General features: G+C 45.0%; 1 protein-coding gene across 36 annotated transcripts in view; it reads left to right on the forward strand.

Moving 5' to 3' along the window:
* Nucleotides 1-5,063: 5,063 nt before the first annotated feature.
* The window catches only part of CACNA1D (calcium voltage-gated channel subunit alpha1 D), a 192,779-nt gene continuing 175,605 nt past the window's right edge, over nt 5,064-22,237 (forward strand). For 17 of the 36 annotated variants that reach the window (XM_083726955.1, XM_083726978.1, XM_083726948.1 and 14 more), the window contains exons 1-3: nt 5,133-6,026; nt 10,591-10,909; nt 12,171-12,276. In XM_083726955.1, the coding sequence (XP_083583081.1) occupies nt 5,990-6,026; nt 10,591-10,909; nt 12,171-12,276 (462 nt within the window). In that variant the 5' untranslated portion in view covers nt 5,133-5,989. Of the gene's footprint in view, nt 6,027-10,590; nt 10,910-12,170; nt 12,277-22,237 lie in introns of all 36 variants that reach the window. The other 19 variants (XM_083726956.1, XM_083726959.1, XM_083726963.1 and 16 more) reach the window with 3 other exon arrangements.

Here is a 22,237-nt window from a genome sequence, read left to right on the forward strand (position 1 = left end):
GCACTCCACCTGCCCACTTTGTGCCTTCACGTACTTCTGAGAAGCCCAAAACGAACATTTAAAATCAAAACAGAAGCTGGCCAGCATGTGGCCTGTTTTTTAGATCTGTAACTCCACCTAGCTCCTAGTCACTACACTCCTAGCCGCGTACCTCTACCGTTGCACATGTGTGTGTGAAGGCCCTTCCAAGCTGCTCTAGTCATCTGCCAGAATGTAAGAGAACAAGGGAGGTGGGGACACATTTGACTTGCACCAGAACCAGGGGCGACCAGCTGGGGCAGGGGTCGGCAACCTGTGGCCTATGGAGTCATTTAAATGACCCATGAGCTGCCCCCAAACTGAGCTGCCCGCTAGGTGAGTCCCCGCGCGCTGCACTAAAGTGGCACAGTGCGGAGCAGAGACTTGCTTCTGCGGCGCCAGAAGTCGTGTCTGCACATGCGCAGACGCGATCTGGCCCACAGAGTGATCTCCACGGGAGCGAACCGGCACAGGCAAGGTAAACCTTGCCAACCCCTGAGCTAGGGAGACAGTTTGTTGTAGATTTTAGCACCTGTGCGGGTGGTGTGAATGCAGCTGTTGTCAAACCGGCATCTGTTCAGGGCTGCCTTGAGTCGCCCAATGACTTACTGTAACAACTTCCTGGTGAGTTCCAGCAGAGAAAATGGCCTGGCTGAGAAATACTGGCATATGCTTGTCCACAAATTATGGGAAAGCTATTATCTGTTTACTAACTTTTGCAGATATAAGGTGCTAATCAAGGCAGACTATATTGGTATTCAAGTTGGGTTTCCAATTATTGTAGCTAATGTGCATCTCTGAACATATATATGCATATGAAGTGACCTTAGACCAAAAAAGATGTTCTGGACAGCATAAGGTCTCTTCTAACAGATGCCCAGGGTCTCAGCCAGGGGTATTTTTTAGTTTTCTCCACATACTCCTATCTACTTAGGGGGCATGCAAGGCCTTGAACTGGACAGCTTAGTACTGTTCCACTGCAGTTTTTAGGCTGTGGGGTTGGAGCTGTGGTCGAGCAAGATGACATCTAGTGACATAGTGCCAGTGCAAAGACACTTAAGTGTGAGCATATCCTACCCATATATACATAGGCAGATGCCTTTATTATTTGCCCTTCAGTTAAGCCATGGTACCAGCTATCAGATTTCTAAAGTGATGTTTTTTAAAGCGGAAACCATTTTAACCAGGCGATTTTGGGGGAGGACAGAGAGCTTAGGAATATAGAAAGCTGTACATTCTGCACACCTGATATCAACAATGATCAAGCAGAATTTTTGACATATTTTGAACCTGTCTCAGGTAGGTGTGCATTTCATAAGTTAGAGAAGAAAATATGAATGCATAAGTCAAGGATTTTGCAGAAATATTGCTGCTGACGGCAGTATATCATTAATATCTCTGTTTTCCAGTGGCCTTAACTAAAAAAGGATTCTGCTGTCTACATTTCACACTTGTGCTGCTATTCCCGATTTCCCCCAATTCATTTATCTAAGGAGTCGCTGCTGCCCTGGGACTCTGGTAGTCTGTCATAGATGGTGGTGTGTGTGTGTGGAATGCTCTGCCAGAGATCTTAAGAAGGACTGCAGCCACCTTCTTATCCTGTCACCCCAATGGTAATTTGTTCAGTACTGGGAACAAGAGAAGTGGGGAGAAGGCAGCAGAAATGTGAGCTTTGCAGGTATCATAGAATCTTTTGTGAGTGTTGAAAAGGAACGCTTGCAAAAGCTCAACTGCTTTGGGGGCAAATTATAGGATGTTTTCTTGGGCTAACTGTGGGTTGCTTGTACATCCCTGCATTAAGTGTTTCGCTGAACATACAGCGCAATCAAAACTTCCAATTCTGCTTGTGACCTTACCATAGGCATCTAGTTGGCCATTGTGAGAACAGGATGCTGAACTAGATGGACCTTTGGTCAGATTTAGCAGGGTCCTTCTTATGGTCTTATTGCTGGTGGAAAAAAGAAGTAGAATTATTGCTCTCTTTATATAGAAACGCCATGGTGCATCTGTAGCAGCACAACCGGATGCCTTCATCTGCCCCAGCTGCAACAAAACATGTCTCTCTATATCGGTCTCTACAGCCAGAGAAGGCGGTCTAGCCTTCCAACAGTTTTGACTTCACCCCCAAAGGTGCACTCCATTGTCTCCCGTGATAGACAGATGCCAACAATGCAAGAGTAATGTATATATAGGAGAATTTCCTAGATGCCAAGACCCAGGTTTGGGGCAAGTACTATTTGGTGAAAGAACCCCAGTAGATTTAAAATCAGAAAATATGCAGCAAAGAGTAAAAATACAGGTTGTCAGACCTTTAACATATGCCCTTTAAAGTGAGTTCCAAGGCTTCCCACTTCCCCTGCATAGGGGAAGACCACACGTTTGCTAAGTTTAAAATTTGTTTACTTACAAACTCTCCAAAGGTGAGATTCATGTGCTTCCAAAAACTGCACAGGCAGAAAAACGTGGCTTAGTTGCAAAGTGGTGAAAGTTCCTAAATTATTGGTATAGGAACTTGAGTGGCTTGAGAGCCATAAGCTCTGAGCTTGGAGCAACAAACAGCCTTCTTCACATGTTGACTGAAGGGGAAGAAAGTATTGAGTGCCCAAGGTGAGCTAAGCCTGGCAGGACAGCTTACTCTATAGTATTAACCCCTTCATACATTGATTAGACTTACACAGATTAATTATGAGGCTTGTTATCTCACACTTATCTACCACACTGGAGGGGGTTTGGTAGAGGTGCAGATGTCCCTCTGTCCAGCTTTGCATGGTTGTGCTGGATCTTCCATCAGGGGTGGACCTCTGCTGTCACAGAGCTCCTGACTACACCTCTTGTATACTCCCAAAATGGATCTGCTGAATTCTAAGATGGTGCAGCTACCAGCATTTAGCCCAATCAGGGCCTCTCTTCTGTGCCACCCTGGAGCTGGTGCAACAAAAATACAAGATTTTTCAGACTAGTGGGGAGACAGTGAACAATTAACAGGCTAGCTTTTTCACATGCCATTTCACTAATATAAAAGTGTGAATGAATTATTTCAGTAAGGTATGATGTGATGTTACAGGGATAACATTGCAGACAAGAACACTACGTTTATTCCATTAAAAGCTATTTCCCCCTCCAAAATCTCATTATTCACAGCATTTGCTAATAAACATAGGCAAGTATTAACATTGAGCATGTAAGTAATGTAATAGCAAATAAGACAGTCAACACTGTATTCCATTAATATACTAAAAACAAATCAATTTTGGCAGAATAATTGGATATCTCAGTTTACTAAAGAAAGCAGATGAAAATCACCTATTCTGCAGGATGAATGACTGTATTCATTAGCGTCTATTTCATTGGATAATTTAATTAAAGTGTTTCATATGCAGTTCTAACATTACAAATTATGATATTGAAGTATGAATGTAAATATATTTTTTAAAAATTACAACTCCAGAGTGTCAAAACAAAGATAAATAATTTGCATTAAATTACTTGATGTATTTACTAAACTATATGCTATCTGAGCTGCAAAAGTAAAATGTCAGCAGTGTGAGGACACTTAGAAACATTGGCTTGGATCCTAACTTCTCTTCTTTGAATGGAAGTTCATGGAATTGGGCTTTCCTGCTTCTTTCTGCAGCCCCCTGTATCCCCTCTTGCAAAAAACCTGCTTTTCAGGGTTGGGGGACTGTTGGAAACTGTGTGGGAAATGATAGGTGAGGTTGCAGATTAAGGGGGAGGGATTGGCAGAAGTTGCTCCCTCAATATGTGAGCAATGAGGACCCAAGTCAGGTTATTGTTGTTGTATATTTATCTAGATAAAACTGGCTGCCTCTATTACACATGGAAAGAGAACAGGTTAGTGGCTGGTACGGTATTGGCTCATTAAAGAGGTTTAGAATGAATAGGGGATCAATAAGTGGGTGTAAATGGTGGCATGGATATAGATCTGAAAGCATACATCATGGAAGGTGATGGATGAAAGATCCACAAGTACAATCTTTCTAAACTACTCCTGTAATTTTCAGTGGCAAGACTAGGCTGCTGAAGTTGTAGTTAGACGGTAGAGGAAAGCAAAGTGCCACTTGGCCACCTAGGTGCTAGTGTGACAAGAAGAAAGAGCGCTAGTTAAGTGTTTCCGTGTGACTTGCAGAGAGGGTGCACATAGTGCCTAAAGAGTCTCTGTCAGTTGAGAGAGAAAGCAACTAACCCTCCATCTTCTTCTGACTCTCATATGTCATTCCGCTCAAGCCATTCTAAGCTATGCCAGACAAACTCTCTTGCCCCATAGTGGAAGCAGCGAAAGGAGGAGCAGCCATTTTGCAAACAGGGACACTCAACGTTGACCAGAGCATCTTTGCTGCCACCAGCACCAGTCTCCTTGGCTAACCTTTCCAGCCAAAAGTGGGCAGTAGAGGAAAGAGGAAAAATGGGAAAAGAAATGATGGAAGGGAGAGCACTGCAAGTTATGTAAGGAAGAAACCCACCTACTCTCCTCCCTCCCAGAGTCAAAGTTCCCTGTCAAGCTGATCGACTCTTAGTGTACTAACAAAAGAAGATATGCACAGTACAGTCAGTCATGAGGAGCCACATCAAGCCTCCTCCACAGTGCTTTACTTTAAAAAAATAAAATAAAGGCATGGTGATGGTGGGCTCATTTGAGTCTATCAGGGCACGCACACGATCTGACCTGGAAACCCTTCCCTCCTAACTCTCCGATATGGATTGCAGTGGGAAGGAGGAAAAGGCATCCTGCCCACAACTTCACCTCTTCCAATATGAACAGCCTGCTGGCCGTCGCGTTTTCAACACGTGGCTGGTCCTGACCTAAGGCAAGAGTAAAATTCCCCCTGGGTGACAACGAATAGATGCTTTCTCTTCCACCCGCATTATCAGCTGTCACAAACACGTGTGCAACACAAGAAGCTTCAGGGTAGTTTTTGCTGCTTTCTCCCCCTCTGTGTAAAATGTGCCCATCCCTCACGCGCAAGGCCTCCCTCCATAATTCCCTTGCTCTTATTTACCAGGGCAGCAGCATCCACCGCCCAGATGCCACCGGAAGTTCGCATATGGGCAAAGCCCAGGCGCTGCAAGCCTCTGACCCTGGAGGTTCCCTTGGTGGCAAATACGCGCCCGGCCGCCTTGGCGCGAGGCTCACGCCCAGTTAGAGGAGCTAGAGGTGGGCCAGACGCCCAGACGCACGCATGCACGCACGCAGCTTTTCTGGGAGTAGGAAGCGCAGCTTGCACGCCCGAGGCGGGCCTGGTCTCCCGGCGGCCTTGAACCCCCTGGCAACGCAGTTGCGCTCTCCCGCTTCCAAGACCTCCAAGAGCGCGAAGGAGGAGGGAGGAAGGGGTTAAGGCCGCGGCGCGCTCTTTGCTATTTGTGGAGGCCGGTCTGGAGCTCGCCTCTAGGCTGCTTACTGCGCGGCTCAGCCTGCCTCTCTCCTTCGCTGCGCCCGCCTGCTCCTCCTCCTCCTCCTCGCCGAGCAGCAGCAGGTGGCGGCGGCGGCGGCAGGCGCGAGAGAGTTAACCCGCGTGGCGACGGCTGCGCGGGAGGCAGCCAAGCAGCGGCTGCGGGCTCGAGAGAGGCGGCAGCCGGGGCGGGAAGAGGGTGCAGCCGCGGCGGCGGCGGGTTGCTAGGGATGGAGAGCGCCCGTGTCACCCGGATGTGAGTGTCATGTTGGCCCAAACTCGAAGGGATTTGCAAGCAGCGGCGGCGGAGAAGAAGAACCGGCGGCGGCGGCGGTGGTTGTTGTAGTAGCCACAGCGACTCTTCCCACCCACCCCGTTCCAAGCCCTTGCCCTCTCGCTCGCTCGCCCGCCCTGCCACCATGGGGACCGCCGGATAGCAGGCAGCGCAGGGGCAAGGGCCAAGAGGGGGGCATCGCCTCACGCCTGGCTTGGAGCGGCGACGGGCAGAAGGAGGGCGAAAGGAGCGGCGCCCGCATCTCGGGGGGCCCAGCAAGAAAGTGACCATGATGCCCCAGCAGCAGCAGCCGCAGCTCCCTGATGGTAAGAGCCGCCCGCTGGGCGCCCGCCCTCACCTTCCAGCCCCCCACCTCCATCCCTAGCCGCCTCCCGAAGCAGCAACAACCGCGGCAGCAGCAGCAGCAGGAGGAGGATGCCTTGGGATTAAAAGAGCGAGGGATTTTGGGGATGTTGGGATTAGAGGAGGGAACCGCGGGGAGGATTAAGGGGCTGGCGAAAGGAAGGGCTGGAGGGCTGGGGGTCACGGGGTTATGGCAGGCTCCCGAGGCGAAGGCGGGCGAGCCTCCCGCGGCCGCCTCCCCTTCCCGCGGGAGCGTGTTGCATTGATTTCGCACGTCTGCCTTTCGCCGCGAGGCTGGGGAGGGAAGGAAGGGCGAGAAGCAGGACGCGGCGCCTTTCGACGGGAGGGTTGGGGGGGTCTTGTTTTTTTGCTGTGGGCGCCCCGGGCATGTGCCGTGGTGGTTAAGGCTCTTGCGGAAGGCGGGCGAGCAGCGCTCTCTCCCTCCCCCTTCCACCTCTTCGCCGAGCGCCGAGGGAGAGACGACACATGGGGCTCGTGTGTGTTAATCGCCTTTGCAAACAGGCTCGGGCAGGCGCTGCTGCTGCCCCCCCCCCCCGTCAACCTCCCGCTCCTCTTTCTCCCAGAGAGCGAGCTGCGTGGAAATGATTCATCTCTCCTGAAATTGACAGCGACTTTGATATCGCACGCGCGCGCGTGCTTTTCCTCGCGCGCGCCAGGGGCAAGATAAGCCCCCCTCCCTCTTTTGGAGTTCACTTTCAGTGGTGCCCCTTTGCCAAGGAGAGGGGTCAAGAGGTTGACCGCCTTCGTTTTTGACATCCCATAAAAATAGAAAGACGGAAGTGGGGGGGGGAGGAAGAAGGAGAAAGCAGTGCAACTTGGAGGAGGGGGCGGAATTACGAAACGGTTCTAGGAGAAATAATTGTAGAGTGAATCTGACAACGTTTGCTGTTGCATCAAACGGTCACCTGAGGCAGGAACTCTTCTTCTCCTTGGGTAACCTAGCAATGGACCCAGCTGCTGATGTGACCCGTGCAATCTGATGGGCCAGCCACTCATCATTCTCTGACTCTGTCCCCACCCTCCCTTCTCTGAGATTTAATGCAAGATCCATTAATTCTTTGGTCTGTGGGAAACATGCTAGCAACATCCAAGAGTTACCTTCTCCCCAACCTTCACCCACCCCAAGGGAGCCATCTTAAGCTGTCCCCCAATCAACCTCTGTTTTGCATCTCTGTATGTGCTCACAGCACTGGAGGTGAAGCAGCACAAGAAGCTACAACTAGGTTCTTGTCACTAGATTATGCAAAGGAGCACAGGACATGGCAACACCCCCCCCCCCCCAAGTAAAGGGAGAAAAAGCATTTGTAAAGGTATCATTGCTACATCTTTGTTCTGTCTGAAGAGCAGTGATCAAAAGATATTAGTTCACCCCCTGCCTGTGCAAAGCTTCTTCTCAATTTCTCTTTCTCTAATTTCCTTTGCATCCCTGTCTTTCCCCCCTCACATATATCCTCAAGTTTAGAGCACAGTTAGAAGCTGCTTCTCGCAGGCACACTTGGTAGGCTAGAATCTAAGATCCTTATCAAGGTCCATTGCATCTTCTTTCTTTGTAATTTAGGCTGCTTCTTCCAAACAATCATTTAATTGTAAACTTTAGAGAGATTCCAGTTTCATTGCTAATGTTATTCTGTATTCTAGGATCAAAAAACCTTTGATTTGAGAGTTAAGGCACCTACTAAATGCATGTAAAAAAAAAGGCAGGAAAAGAATAAGTTCAGGTTTCGATAAACGTGTTGAGCCAGTGTGCAGCAGTTGTGGAAAGGGAAAATTCTATGTTAGGGATGGAACATAAGGAAAGGGATTGAGAATAAAACAGCCAATGTTATAATGCCACTATACCAATCTATGGTGCAAGTTTACCTGGAAGACTCTGTTCAGTTCTGATTGTTGTATCTGGAAAAGTATATTTGTAGGGCTGGGAAAGGTTCAGAAAAGGCATATTTTTCTCACTCTCTCATAATACTATAATCTGGACAAATGTAATGAAGCTGAATGTTGGAAGACTCAGGACAGACAAAGCAACGTATTTCTTTACACAAGCCACACTTCGACTATGGACTTCACTACTGCAGGATATAGTAACAATGGTGGCTTTAAGAGAGGATTAGACAAATTCACAGAGGATAAGTCTATCAGTGACTACTAGCCATGATGGCTGTATACTGTCTATAATATTGGTGGTGGCATGCCTCTGATTAGCATTTGCTATGGGACACAAGTGGGGAGAGTGCTGTGACACTTAGGTCCGGCTTGCAGGCTTTCTCCATAAACATTCAGTTGTCCACAATAAGAACAGAACACTGGTCAGATGGGCCTTTTCGCTGATCATCCAGGGCTCTTCTTATGTTCTCATCCCAACCTCCACATATTGCACGCAATAAGCATGCTCTGCAGTCTCACACATTGTGTTTGTTTATCGCTTCGTCTCTGAGCATCCAAGCTGGGACTTTCAGTCCCAGTTGTCCTCCCATACAGGTTAGGAGAACACCGAAGTTTAGGACACTGTAGACAATGGCCATTATGGGGATCAGGGAACACTGCCCCCCTGCTATCCCTACCTGCTTTCATTTTGGATTTTTCATTATCTGCTTAGCTTGCTTTACAACAGGACCCAGACAACCTGTGGCTCTCTAGATGGCCATTGCTGAAGGGTGATGGGAGCTGCAGTCCAGCAACATCTGGAGGATCACACATTGGCCACTCCTGGATTAGCAGTGAAAAGCTATATGTGGGTGGCTATGGGCTATATATAGCATATATATGGGCTAATAGATGGAGGATGTAGAAAAGGATATAAGACTGGGGGCACTCAAGCATTGATTCAATATACAAGTCAGCAGGAGAAAGGAGGAGGGTGAGTGCTGGATGTATAAGCTAACAGTAAAACATACATTGGCATTGGCTTTGCAACAGGTTCTCTCTGAAATGAGTTAATTAAATATTTAGAATCCACAAGCAGAGCAGATTCTGATGTTCCAGTTCTACTTTTTGATTAAGAATGCACACCATAATAAGAGTTTTGCAGAAGGTTGGCTGTTAAGAATTAAGTCTTTAGCTTTTAAAATCTAAAAAAGGTACATACTTACAAAAAAGGTACATTTCCATAGACCACCAGCTTCATCTTTATCTTGTAGATGCTATGAATTTAGTATACCTGGGTGTGCTGTGGTGTGTGTAAAGGGCTTCTGGGGGGAAAACAACACAAGCTGCTTTCATTATACAGATGTTCTTGTTGCTGAATGACATCCAAAAATCTGTGCCCACAATTCTGACTACCATGCAACCATTCTGTCACCCTCTGACATGTCCAAGAAACAGATATCAGGATGGTTTATAGCTTTAATTTTAAAACTTAGACTTAGGGGCCTGGTTTAGGGAATCAGCCCCCCCCCCTTATCCCGTGGCGTCTCTGAGTGTAGCATTTAACTTTCTGCCATTCATTTCAACAGGAGGAAATAAATAGCTTTTCTTGGGACAGTATTGTGGTGAGAGCAAAATCCACCCCAGGGTGCTCTGCAATATACATGCCTTCCCTCTATAGAAGTTCTCTTATCCGTCATCACAGGAGGCATGTTGCTAGTTGTTTCACAAATTTGACTGCCAGGTTGACTGAAGTCTTCCCCCTTACCTTGTTTCTGCTGTCACACCACCCAAAGGAGTCTCCAAAATGCAGTGTGACAAAATGCAACATGAAGAGACAAGACTCACCCCTTTCCCAAGCCTGGAGAGACGCAGTGGTGGCCTCTGTTTTCATGCTGTACTTTGGAGGCAATCTTGAGTTTCTTCAAAATGCAGTACAAAGCCACAGGCAAGACTCTGGTCTGCCTAAGTCCTCTGTACACGTCAGTAGCCTCAGGAAAGGAGCAGAGTTAGTAGCAAACACAAATAATGCTCAACAAAATTGGTGGATCCATAGTAGTAGTAATTGCTGTATAGCATTAAAGATAACTGTCTTTTGGGGAAAGTGTGTTCAGTTATTAAAGAATTACTATGTTAGCCAAGAAGCAATGCACATTCACGTTGAAAGGATTGGTTTGCTTGTTTGTTTGTGTCAGCAGGGATACATTCCAGTTTCTGTAGTAATTGAAATGACTTCACATATTATGGATTTAAGAGAATCTGTAATGTTTGCTCTTACATTCAGAACAAGCGGAGGCAGTTTGTACCAAACAATCAAATGAAGAAACTTCTATTAACTGGAAACTGGACTCTTTTATCAATTGTAAAATTGGTTTGATTGATTTGAATTCAGCTTCTTTGATATATTTTTAATATGCCTTGAGGATTCAGGGTGTGTTAACTTCAGAACGTGTCAAAACAAATGCTAATGTTTGTAAATGTGATTCCCCAAGTCTTTAAATAATAATAATAATAATTATTATTATTATTATTAAAATTTTTGAAAATATAGTGAAAGATAGTATTTCACAAGCAGTTTAAAAAGGACAGGATTATTTTAAAACAGGATAAATTCATCTTCTCCCCTTCTCCCATTTTTTCCTACAGAAGCAAGCTATGCAAATAGCACCAAAATTCCTCTTCCTGGTGACGGACCAATTCTCCAGTCGAACAGCTCAGCACCATCCAAGCAAACTGTGCTATCTTGGCAAGCTGCAATTGATGCTGCTAGACAAGCCAAGGCTGCCCAAAGCATGAGCACCACCCCAGCCCAACCTGTAGGATCTCTGTCCCAAAGAAAACGCCAGCAATATGCCAAGAGCAAAAAACAGGGTAACACATCCAACAGTCGGCCAGCCCGGGCCCTTTTCTGTTTATCCCTCAATAACCCAATCCGGAGAGCCTGCATTGGTATAGTAGAATGGAAGTATCCTTTTTTATGAGTGTTTTTTTGTTCTCACCCTCTCTACTCTGAATACTCAAAAGTGTGTCAAAGACATTCACCTGGGCTTAGACTACATATTTCACAGAATTCTGTATTATCACTGTATTCCTGCTCCCCCCCCCCCCTTTTTTCATTTTAACCAAAATCAGCCTGGGCAAGTTGGAAATTGGAATGGAGAAAATGTCAGTAGAGAAAAGCTGCTTAACCCTTTCCCAACTAAAAATCAGTCCCCCTAAGCCTCCTTTATTCATCTGAGGTGATGGTGGCGAAATCTTCCCTGTTAGATTTTCTCCTCTGGGTGAAAAAGCAGCCTGGGTAGGGGATTAAAACTGCTAAGTTATAGCCTGTCCATGTTGATTTGGACTTATGAAATGTGGCAGAGAGGAGTGAATGTTACTTTTATGTAAGCCTTAGATACAAGGTCTTGTGTTCTTAAAATGCAGTTCTAAAAATATCCTTTAATACATAGTGTTTTGGACTTCAGGATTTATTTCACATTTATTAAGCTATTGAGGTGTTTTAGATACACATGCATAGATTCATATATGCTTATTAAAGCAAATTACCTGATGCCACAAGATGAGACTTCATTGTGTCATCACTATTTAGAACTTCGTTTTGATAGGATAAATTTGTGCTTCAAAAATGAATGTACAGAAGAGCTTTTTGAGCAAGATGGGTAGTATGTTACCTTGCTAAAAAAAGTTGCTTTTTTTAATAGAGTTAGTATACTAACCCCACAATCCTATACATTTCTAGCCAGAACTAAGTCCTACTGAGTTCAATTGGGGTTGCTCAGAGGTAAATGGGATTGCAGTTTACAATTTCAGTTGAACCAACCCATGCATAAGTATATGGCTGGTCAAAACTGTTATTTTTATATTCTATAAATGCTACAGATTTTTCACTATCATGTTCTTACATTTGTCTCCCTACCTAATAATCTGTATCTATATTTATAATTTGTATATATATTGTGTGAAATAATGTAATTGTGCAGTTTCTTACTAGAAAGAGGGCATTGATGAAAGGTCATGGGCTCAAAAAGATTTAGATGAGACAATATAATGGATGCTTGTGGAGGAGGGGTTGTCACTTCCATCATTCAGAAGAAGAGCCCGAACATGTCAGTTTTACTTCAGAAACAAGCCTATTGTACTTAATGCAGAAATTAGTAAGGAATTAGACTGAGTTGTATATAAATATATCCCAACACTGGATGTTCCTTAACAAGATACTTCAGACCATTTGACATATTTATATTACTGGCTATTTTTGCCAATTGTGTGGCCTTAGCTGTTTACATCCCATTCCCAGAAGATGATTCTAATTCAACAAATCAAAACTTGGTAAGTATGTGGGTTGTTTTTTTTTTATTTCCCTCCTGTGCTTGAAGTTCTTTAATTTTTTTTTTTAATGTACATGAAACCTTAATAAAAGTATGGAATGAATTATACATTTAGTTGGGGTGGGTGAGATGAGAACCAACATTCTAAAATGTGTTTTGCTGCTTTGGTTGCCAGTTCCTATCAGCACACTCTGGTTTCTGATATAATAAGATGGTTTATGATAATTCTTGGGGCGATACAAATGCATTTTGAGGAACACAGCAATTGGATTTATATGTTGCTGATGTTTTATACTGTCTGCCGTCTTAGTGCTCAGCCCTCACATGAACTTTTATTTCTCTATTCATGTAGTTTCAATTATTTTCACATTTTAAAATAAAAATCATGGTAGCATTGAATGGTTTATCAATAGAGATGTACCTTTAAATGCATTATTCTGTGATAAGGATTTACTGGGAAGTAATGGACAAAGTTAGCTCCCTAATTAAAAGATTAGACCCTGGAGGAAAAGGGTATCATAATGCTGTTGATTTCAGTGAGAGCATCAGTGGGGTTTGACCCATGTAAATGCAGCAGATACCAAGGTTTATATATTAAAACAATGGACTTGTATTCAAAGGTATTCTTCTGCTAGTGGAAAGTCTCTTTTGCCCATGGAATCACTGTTTACAAACTAGTAGATGACTGCATGATAAAATGGTTCCCCAAACCCAAAGAAGTTTCTCTGCTGTGCAAGTTATCTCTCCAGCCTTTTTCACAGGATCATTTTATGATCCTCTAGAGTTCATATATGACAGCCTGTGTCTTCCAGTGAACACCTACATTTCTCATACTGTAACACAACTGCCCCCCTCCCCATACAGTGTGACTCTGTGGTCTAGTGCAGGGGTCAGCAAACTGTCCGTCAGACCTTGTGGGGAGCCGGACTATATTTTTGGGGGGGGGAATGAAGGAATTCCTATGCCCCACAAATAACCCAGAGATGCATTTTAAATAAAAGGACGCATTCTACTCATGTAAAAACACGCTGATTCCTGGAGCGTCCGCAGGCTAGATTTAGAAGGTGATTGGGCCGGATCCGGTCCCTGGGCCTTAGTTTGCCTACCTATGGTCTAGTGACTTGGAAAACATACCTAGGGACGGTTCAAATGTGGCCACCTCCTCATGTTGGGATTTCTGTTCATGTATGGGGGATTTTTTTTAAAGTGTCCTATGTGAAAAATTTCCCATGTTAGATAACAAGCTAGTTTTTAAGCCTTCTGTGCAGTTTGATTTATTTCTAATGCTTGAAGCATAGGGTCTTTGTAACAAATCATGTACAGCCTTCTAAGATGAAAGCAGAGGTGGTCTGCAGATCCTTGTTTGAGCATATTGCCAGCCCCAAATAAATAGATCTGAGTAATCTTTTGATTCTGTTAGTCACGATTGATTTTGTCATTATTTTCTCAATCTTTTAAAATATATTGGTGCTTATCATCCTCAGTTTAGTATTTTTAAAGGTACAATCAAATACGTCTTTGGTATCTTTTGATTGAAACATATAAAACCAAATAGGAAGAATTCAACATTTCTTGATATGCAGTTTTTGCTTGCTTGTATCTTAGCTTGAGATTCTGTATATGAGGAGTGCTTTGAAGTCTGCAATACTAAATAGTGTTGGTTTGTTTCTCTTTTGGGGTATTTTGGTCACTGCACAATGAAGGCACTTGTTTGAAAAGCCCCTTAAAACATTGGTTACCTGTTTTTATACACACACACACACACACACACACACACACACACACACACACAAAATGCCTTCGGTATTCTTAATTTACTGAGATTATGATATTAAACAGCTACAGACAACAAAAACCGGAAAAAACAGCACAATTCAGGTCACTGTAAAGAACAATCTATGTAGCGGTGTGTCTGAGCAGTCTGTTTTTGCTCCCAGAAATTTAGGACACAAATCTCTGTGTCACTGTCAATCCACTAGGAGGTCTGTGCTAATAACCAATATCATAAAGCATTATTTGAAGTGGGTAAAGCATCTGTCTGCATCAGAGGCTGGCAATTTATTGCATTTTAGCTGGGTTCATCTTGTTTTAACTTTGCACCTTTACGCCTTGTCCAAAACCAATCGTTTTTGCTTAGTTCATGGGCAAGTTTAAGTATTTTATTTTTATACGTCTTGCTTTTATTTTTCTTAAAATGCCTTTGACATTTCTTTACACACAAAAAACTTGTAGATTTTTCACAGAGTTTTACACTGGGTATTGGCAATAGAGCTCTCATTGCACTGTATTATGCAACTGTGTGTTCAGAGAAATACATTTTACATTTGCACAAATCCTTAATGACTTTGTTGAGCAGTGAGGAAAAGCTTAATTGGCTACAATTTATTTGAATTGATTATTGCATACAAAGCTATTTAGATGGATGAGGAACATTTAAAAACAACAGCTCTGTAATATTTAATTCTACAGTACAGTGGAACCTCGGGTTGTGAACGTGATCCATGAGGGAGGCACGTTCGCAACCCACAGCACTGCGTCTGCGCATGTGCGGTTCATGATCCAGCGCTTCTGCGCATGCCCGAAACCCGGAAGTAACCCGTTCCAGTACTTCCGGGTTTGGTGCGGTGTGCAACCTGAAAATGCGTAACCTGAAGCGTCTGTAACCTGAGGTACCACTGTGCGTAATTGATAGCCCCTGTATCATGAATTGTGTATTTTACAGTAAATGTTACTGACTATAAATCAGGGTGGGTTGGCCACAGGTCGGCTGCCCATGTTGCAAGGTAGACTAGCCCAGACTGTTAGTGCTTTGAATGGGTCCATTCTGCGTATGGCTGCATTGGGTGGCACCCACAGTCTTTGGGTTAATCTGACAGCCTGACTACCTATAATTGGCAGGGTTCTGAACTTTAGAAGGGGAAAGGTGACAGCTTGTTTGCTTGTGCACAACTCTCATTACAGCCAACCAAAGACAACCAACCACGCCCTAAGCCACCCCCAACCTCTCTCGCCACCAAGGAAACACAACAAATGAATAGTAAGAGAATCCTTACAAGTAACACTGACACAACCCCTCCCCACTAAGTAGAATAAAAGAAGCATAACCACCCCACCCCACTCGCCATTCTTCCCTCCTCCTCTTCCCCCCTTTTCTTTTCTCTTTTTCTTCCTAATTGTTTAAACCAATTCATGAACCAAGAACTTGTATGTTGGCCACTAATAATGAAATATATGCTGTAGATATTTTTCCACATTTATTATGCTGTTTTTGTGATATACAAATGACATGAGAAAACTTGGTATACTTATTTGTATAACATTATACTTGTTTATAAAACTCAATAAAAAACAAACAAAACAAAGCAGCATATAGGAAGAATATCTGCCAATGCCATCATCTATTGCGCACCTTGAATGCCAACACTAGAAGTGCCTCTTTTATAATAGATTAAGTTTTAGTTTACAATGGTAGCACTCCCTGCCTACGTTAGGAAATGAAGACATTCTTCTGCGTATTGTGTGAAGGGTAAAAAGGAATTGCTGAGATCTGGAAGATATTTTTATTTTATTGTCGCACAGACCACGTGCATCACTAGCAGCATAACTGATTACACCGACAGTGAGCAGTTCACTTTAGTGAATAATATCAGTATGTCAGCTTCTCTATTAGGTGACTTATATGGTGGATTATAAAGTTTAATCCATCTTCCATGGAAGGCAATCAACACAGTAGGCAAGGTGGGTGAAACTATTAATTGTACAATCAATTTCCGCCCCCAAATGGATTCTCACAGTAAATGTTAGATTAATACAAATTGTGACTGACAGCACTTATAAATAAAATTTACCCATCAACTCATCCAAGGCATTTTGAATCAATTTACAGTGGAGAACTTTGTAAACTAAATGATGACCCCCATATTTCAGCTTGCTCAGCACGATACTTTGCCTACAGATTTTTCAGGAAAAGGCATTTGTGTGACTGTGATCCCCCCTTGCAGTTAGTTTTCTGCAAGACTTTATGGCTGCAATCTGATACAAACCTATTTGGAAGTAAGTGCCATTGAAGTCAATAGGACCTACTTCTGAGTAGACATGTATAGCATGGCATTGTCAGTGTAAAGTTAAGCATGCGGCCTTAAAAAGCATGCGGCAGTGTAAAGTTAAGCATGCGGCCTTAAAAAACCTCATGTGCCCGTGTACTGATGACATAACATCGTCAGTTTCAAAGCACTGAACTTTGGTAGCAGCGGATAGTTTGGTGGAGGAATAACCTTACAAATAAAGAAAGCTGATTGCTAGGCCAAAAATAAATATTCAGATAAAATGCGATAGCTTCTGCTAAAACATAAGCAGAAAGCATTTTGGCTCTCAGCATAAAATAGGATGTTATGTGATATTTAAAAATGTATAATAAAGCCAGAAAATATTATACTGCTTCAGAAACCCAAATCCGTAAATGGTGTGTGTGTGTGTGTGTGTGTGTGTGTGTGTGAGAGAGAGAGAGAGAGAGAGAGAGAGAGAGAGAGAGAGATGATGTATTTTCCCCCAATCCAAAGAAAGATGGAGTGGAATTGGAGTAGGATAGCAAAGAAGACATGAATTCCAGAATTCAGTTCTTATGGAAAATGGACTCATTAGCCTTTCTTAAAATGTTAGTGCTAGTGTACTCCTGATAAAAACTAATAGTTCGTTGCCCTACCACCAATAGGTATATGGAAGCAGACTTCTGTGCTCATATTTCTTGCTACACGAGGAACTATGTGTGCAGGCTACATGCTGCATGTGCACTTCCCTTTCTTGATCCAGCAGCTTTATATATATATATATGAAAAAGCTGGTGATCAGCTGTTTGAGAGGAAAACCTTCCCCTTCCCTGCCAAACAACTGATTTTCTTTTTTTTCCTTTTTCTTTTTTAAAAAAGAGATCAGTGTGTGCAGCTCCAGCTGCTGTACACTTACTTCACTGGACTAGAACAAGTAGAATCATAATTGACAAAAATACTTCTGGAGCAATATGCTCAAGACTTTTTCTGTTAATAGCAATTGGTGTAGAGAATTCATTGCCTTGGAGAATTGCTGCAGCTGTTCTCTTTTTCCTGAAGTCTAGGGTTTTGTCCTCACTGCTTACGTTTGGGGTGGAATGAGATGTTATGGAGGTCCTTGCAGAAAGCAGAATGAGCTTTGGATTTCATCATGTGTTTTCTTAGGGGACTTTTGATCTTTGGTGGATAATAACGAAGCAGGATGTGGCATAGGTTACAGCAGCATTACAAGTCTTAATATAACCATTGCGATCCCTTCTTCCCAAGAGCCCTGGCTATTTTAGTTTGGTGAGTGTACTGATCATTTTTGTTAGAAATTCCTAGTCTCTCTCCTACAGACCTACAGTTCCCAGAATTTTTGCAAACCAAGCATAACTATCAAGTGTGCAATAAAACACATACGCCCTGCTGAGGGAGGGGCTGGAGGGAGTTGAAAGGCATATTGTTGCCCTTCTGCTGGCCTTCACGATCAGAGAGGAGTGTTATGGAGGGTGGGGGGTTGTTGTGATGGGGCCCCGGGCTATACTCAGGTGGACAGAAAGTTACTATTGGTTTTTTTCCTAGTGATGGTAGGAAGCAGAAAGCCCTGAAACTGTGTTTGGGTGAGAGCAGAGGAAAGGTAAGGGACTTGGTACTCTTTTGGAGGGTCCAAGCCTTGCAGATTGCCCACGGGACTTGGTTCTTGGACCGCTCAGCTGTGCTGTTGCAGTGAAATGGCTGTTGTAATGAAAAAGTAAGCCAGCAGGGCATGGGGATGCAGCAGTGGATCTGTGTCTGTGCCTCTCCCAAACCTCATGTAGGATTTTTCTGTAAAACATACCAAGTCTGTAGTTGAATGATGTCCTTAGAATGCAATAACAAAGTAACAAAATAACCCAATAGAAAACTCATAGGCGAATGTGCTGTCAGGGACTGGTAGGTTTCTGACAAGTGTTTGGCGGAGGCAGGGGGCCCAGGGGCTGAACTAGGAGAGGGGGGGCAGTGATTTATGGGGTTTTGTGCCACCTGCAAGGCAGAAACCAGAGCTGGAGGAAGGCGAAGAGCCTGAGCAGTCAATAGACAGAGGAAGAGGTGGAGGACATGTTAGAATAGGAGGGGGGAAGCTGTTCAGGCAAAGGGGTGGGCTGGTCGAATCCATGCCGTCCTCTGCCTTGTTGTCTCCAAGAACCAGGAGGGAGTTGAAGAGGTAAGCACAGTGATAGCTTCTGCACAGAAGAATCCCGGGTTGCATGCACACACTCTGTCAGATGAGGGTACTTAAGCCTGGGGATGGGGGATGCGTGGTCCCACTGTTGCTTTGAACCTGGGAAAGTTAATGTCAGCTATGTGGTTGGTGAAGGGACGCAGGTGGCACTGTGGCTTAAACCACGGAGCCTAGGACTTGCTGATCAGAAGGTCGGCAGTTCGAATCCCCGTGACAGGGTGAGCTCCCATTGCTCGGTCCCTGCTCCTGCCAACCTAGCAGTTTGAAAGCACGTCAAAGTGCAAGTAGATAAATAGGTACCGCTCCAGCGGGAAGGTAAACGGCATTTCCGTGCACTGCTCTGGTTCACCAGAAGTGGCTTAGTCATGCTGGCAACATGACCCGGAAGCTGTACGCTGGCTCCCTCAGCCAATAAAGTGAAATGAGCGCCGCAACCCCAGAGTCGTCCACGACTGGACCTAATGGTCAGGGGTCCCTTTACCTTTTATGTGGTTGCTAGAAGTGTGAGCACATGTGTATTCTCTGCGCCTCAGGAGCTGCTGCACATGCTTCTGTCAATAAAGAATTTAACTACAGTATTGGCCATTTGTCCTCCTTGGCTGGATGTGCACATCTCACAAACAGGAATAATTTAAATTTTAAGGTAGAAGTGTCCATTCTTTAATAACAGAAACCCTGTACTGTGCAAACAAACACAATTTTAAATCCAGTTTGTTTTTAAAGGTGATTCCTCTGAATGGTCTTTTGTGAGAAGAACAATATCTCTTTCTTCCTTTGCTCTTTTTTGCCTTCCTGATGAGCACACCCGCTGGGATAATTGCTAATATTCATTAGGCCTTATCTTGAAAGTCTGTGCTGTTTTAATTTGGCCTTGCTGCTAGTAAAGCTTTTTTACTGACTGCGTGCAAGCAATATTCATGACTATCTTGATTAGATTCCCCTGCCACTGAATCAGCCAATTTTTGTTGGATCCTATACAGAAGATGGTTCTGCTTTGTACATGACATTGTATTCTGGAACAAAATGGTAGTGTGAGATTGTGTTCAGAATTGCTCCTTTCTCTGTGGGGACAATGTCAGAATCAGATTTTATCTAAGCAGTACCTTTGACTCTGCACACTCTGGCTCTGTTTATTGCTTTCATGACATTCATTTCCTTGGTTGTCTTCCGGCAGGGATTGGCAGGGCTCTGGGGTCTGACCCCGGGGAGGGAACCAGCGATTTATGGGGTTTAGTGCCTTATGGTGTTTAGTGCCTCTCACAACGCGGGAGCCAGGGAGGAGGAAAGAGGACTGCTCGGAGCAGCCAAAAGCAGAGGTGGGAGCGCAGAACGTGTCAGAAGAAAAACTGAGGAAGAGGCTTTTCAGGTCAGGGACAGGCTGGACAAGTCCCCATGTTCCCCCATCCCACTGTCTCCTAGGACCAAGAAGGGCTTGAAGAGGAAAGAGCAGTGACTGCTTCCGTGTAGGGAAGTTTCAGATTGTGTCCCCAGCCCTGGTCAGACGAGGGTACATAAGCTGGTGGTGGGGCATGATTCTACTGGTGCTGCAACTGGACTGTAGGGCGCAGACCTGGAGACAGCTGCCAAGAGGCTAAAAGGATGTGGGTGGATGGATCCAAGGCACCATGGAAGTTGCTGTAAGTTGTCAGTAAGACATGAACTATTAGATGTGTGCCTTCCTTGGGTGAGGGTGCTTTGAACATCTTTCCAGATTTTTCTTAGCTGTGCTGTTTCAATGTGTGCCTCTTTTATTTCGTGTATATCCTCCTGGTTCTCGCCCTTGGTTATCTGTAGTCCCTCTAGCCCTATTATTTATTTTTTTCTGTTGTGCTTGGGGTCTGAATTTTGGCTACTCAGCACTGAATATTTCCTCTACAATTTATTTCATCCTTAATTTTTTGCATCAACATGAAAATTGCATATAATTGAAAGGTCTGCTTATAGTTAGTGTGAATTAAGGTGGGGAATTTACAGTTTCTGGAGTTCAAGGGCTTTATTCATTCAGGAACTATTTACAGGATGAGTAGAGCTACAAAGCGAGAAATAGCAGACATCTTGTCTGGAGAGAACAGCAAACAAAAAATGGACTCAGCTTTTAGGAGTTGTCAGGGGTTCAGAAGGAGAGACACAGGAGGGGGAGCAAATGGAGAGTGAGGAGGAGGAGTACGAGGGGGGCGCAGGCAGTGACAGTGGCCAGAGTTATTCCACAAGCCTCTCTAGCGAATCGGAGGACTCACAGAAGGGAGCGCCGGTGGCCAGAGCAAGGGAGATTCCAAGGGAGAAACCTCAAGAGGGAGGGGCCAGCGGGGAGTCCCTGAGCAGCAGCTGGAGATCAGGGCCAGCGTCTCCACCAGAGCGCAGTGGGGAGGGGGAGTCCCAGGAGTCGGGACCAGTGTCCTCACCACCAGAGGGAGGAGAGGAGTCAGGTTTGGCAACACCCACATCAGGAAGCGGGGAAACGGTCAGAAGGAAAGTCACCGGCTGGGCGCGCGCGCCAAGTTCAAATGTACAGGAGCGCGGCACAGCGGGGAGCCCGGGAAGGGAGCCAGGTCCTAAAGCCCGCCGGAGGGAGGGGCAAGACTCAGGAGGCTCCGCGTCAGAGGAGTCCAGGAAGGAGGGAACCCCAGAGGGCAGAAGGACCCAACGCAGGAAAGAGCAGCGCAAGAGGTGAAGCCGGGCTAGAATCTTAAACTGGTGTGGGTGGAGCAGTGAGTCAGAGGGGACTTAGCCGGTCTAGCGTTAAGACGTGGGCCTGCGCGCCCAGAGCTTGGAAATGGAAACTAAACTTCAATAAAGACTTTTGTATATAATATCCACTGGGCATTGGTCCTCTGTGAGCTGGGACCTAGCGGCAGTCCTGACAGTAAGTCCCCTCTCCCATTTTCACCAATTTTGCAACCTCGTGGAGTGCGGGAAAGCAGCGAGGGGTGAAGATTGGTGCTTCGCGAGCTCACGAAAAACAGGGAAATGACTACCGAAGAGAGGATAGCGAGTTTGCAAAACGCAGTGACACAGTTGACTGCAGAAATTGCGGCTTCCAGAAAGAAAGAACAGGAAGCAGCTGCTGCCTGCCAGGATCTGCAAACCAGGTTAGAAGTGCTAAGTACACAGAGGCTACCGGCCACCAGACCAGAAGGGATTGGGCTGGGGAACAGAGGAGGGAGCCTGGTATCTCACTTCAATGGGGACCTGCAGGAGTATCCTAACTTCAGAGCAGATGTAATTTATGCACTGCAGCTGCTTGACAAAGACTTTAAAAATGAGGAAGAGAGAGTGGGATTTATTATTTCGCATTTACGGGGGGAGGCAAAATCGTGGCTGCGCAATCTATGGAGAGACAAGGATCCAGCCCTCCAAAATGCGGCTGCCTTCATTAAAGTGATGGATGCGTGTTTTTTATCTGAGATTGATGTGGATATCGCTAGGAGGGAGATTCACGGACTAAGACAAGGTAAAGCCACTGTGAGGCAATATCATGCACGTTTTTTCGGATTGGTGAATGTACTAGCCTGGGAGAAAGAATCGCCTGCCGTCAGAGACCTGTTCTGGGAGGGGTTGAGCGGAGCTGTGAAAGACGAGATCGCAAGGGGGGGAAGACCCCAAACCACCAAGGACGTGGTGGAACGGGCACTCTCCATTGGGGTTCGGTTGGAAGGACGCCCTTGGGGCAAGGAGGAAGGGCATTTGGGACGCACGCCAGCGAGAGGACTGCC

The sequence above is a fragment of the Podarcis gaigeae genome, assembly GCF_964106915.1.
Source record: "Podarcis gaigeae genome assembly, chromosome: 2".
Classification (NCBI taxonomy): domain Eukaryota; kingdom Metazoa; phylum Chordata; class Lepidosauria; order Squamata; family Lacertidae; genus Podarcis; species Podarcis gaigeae.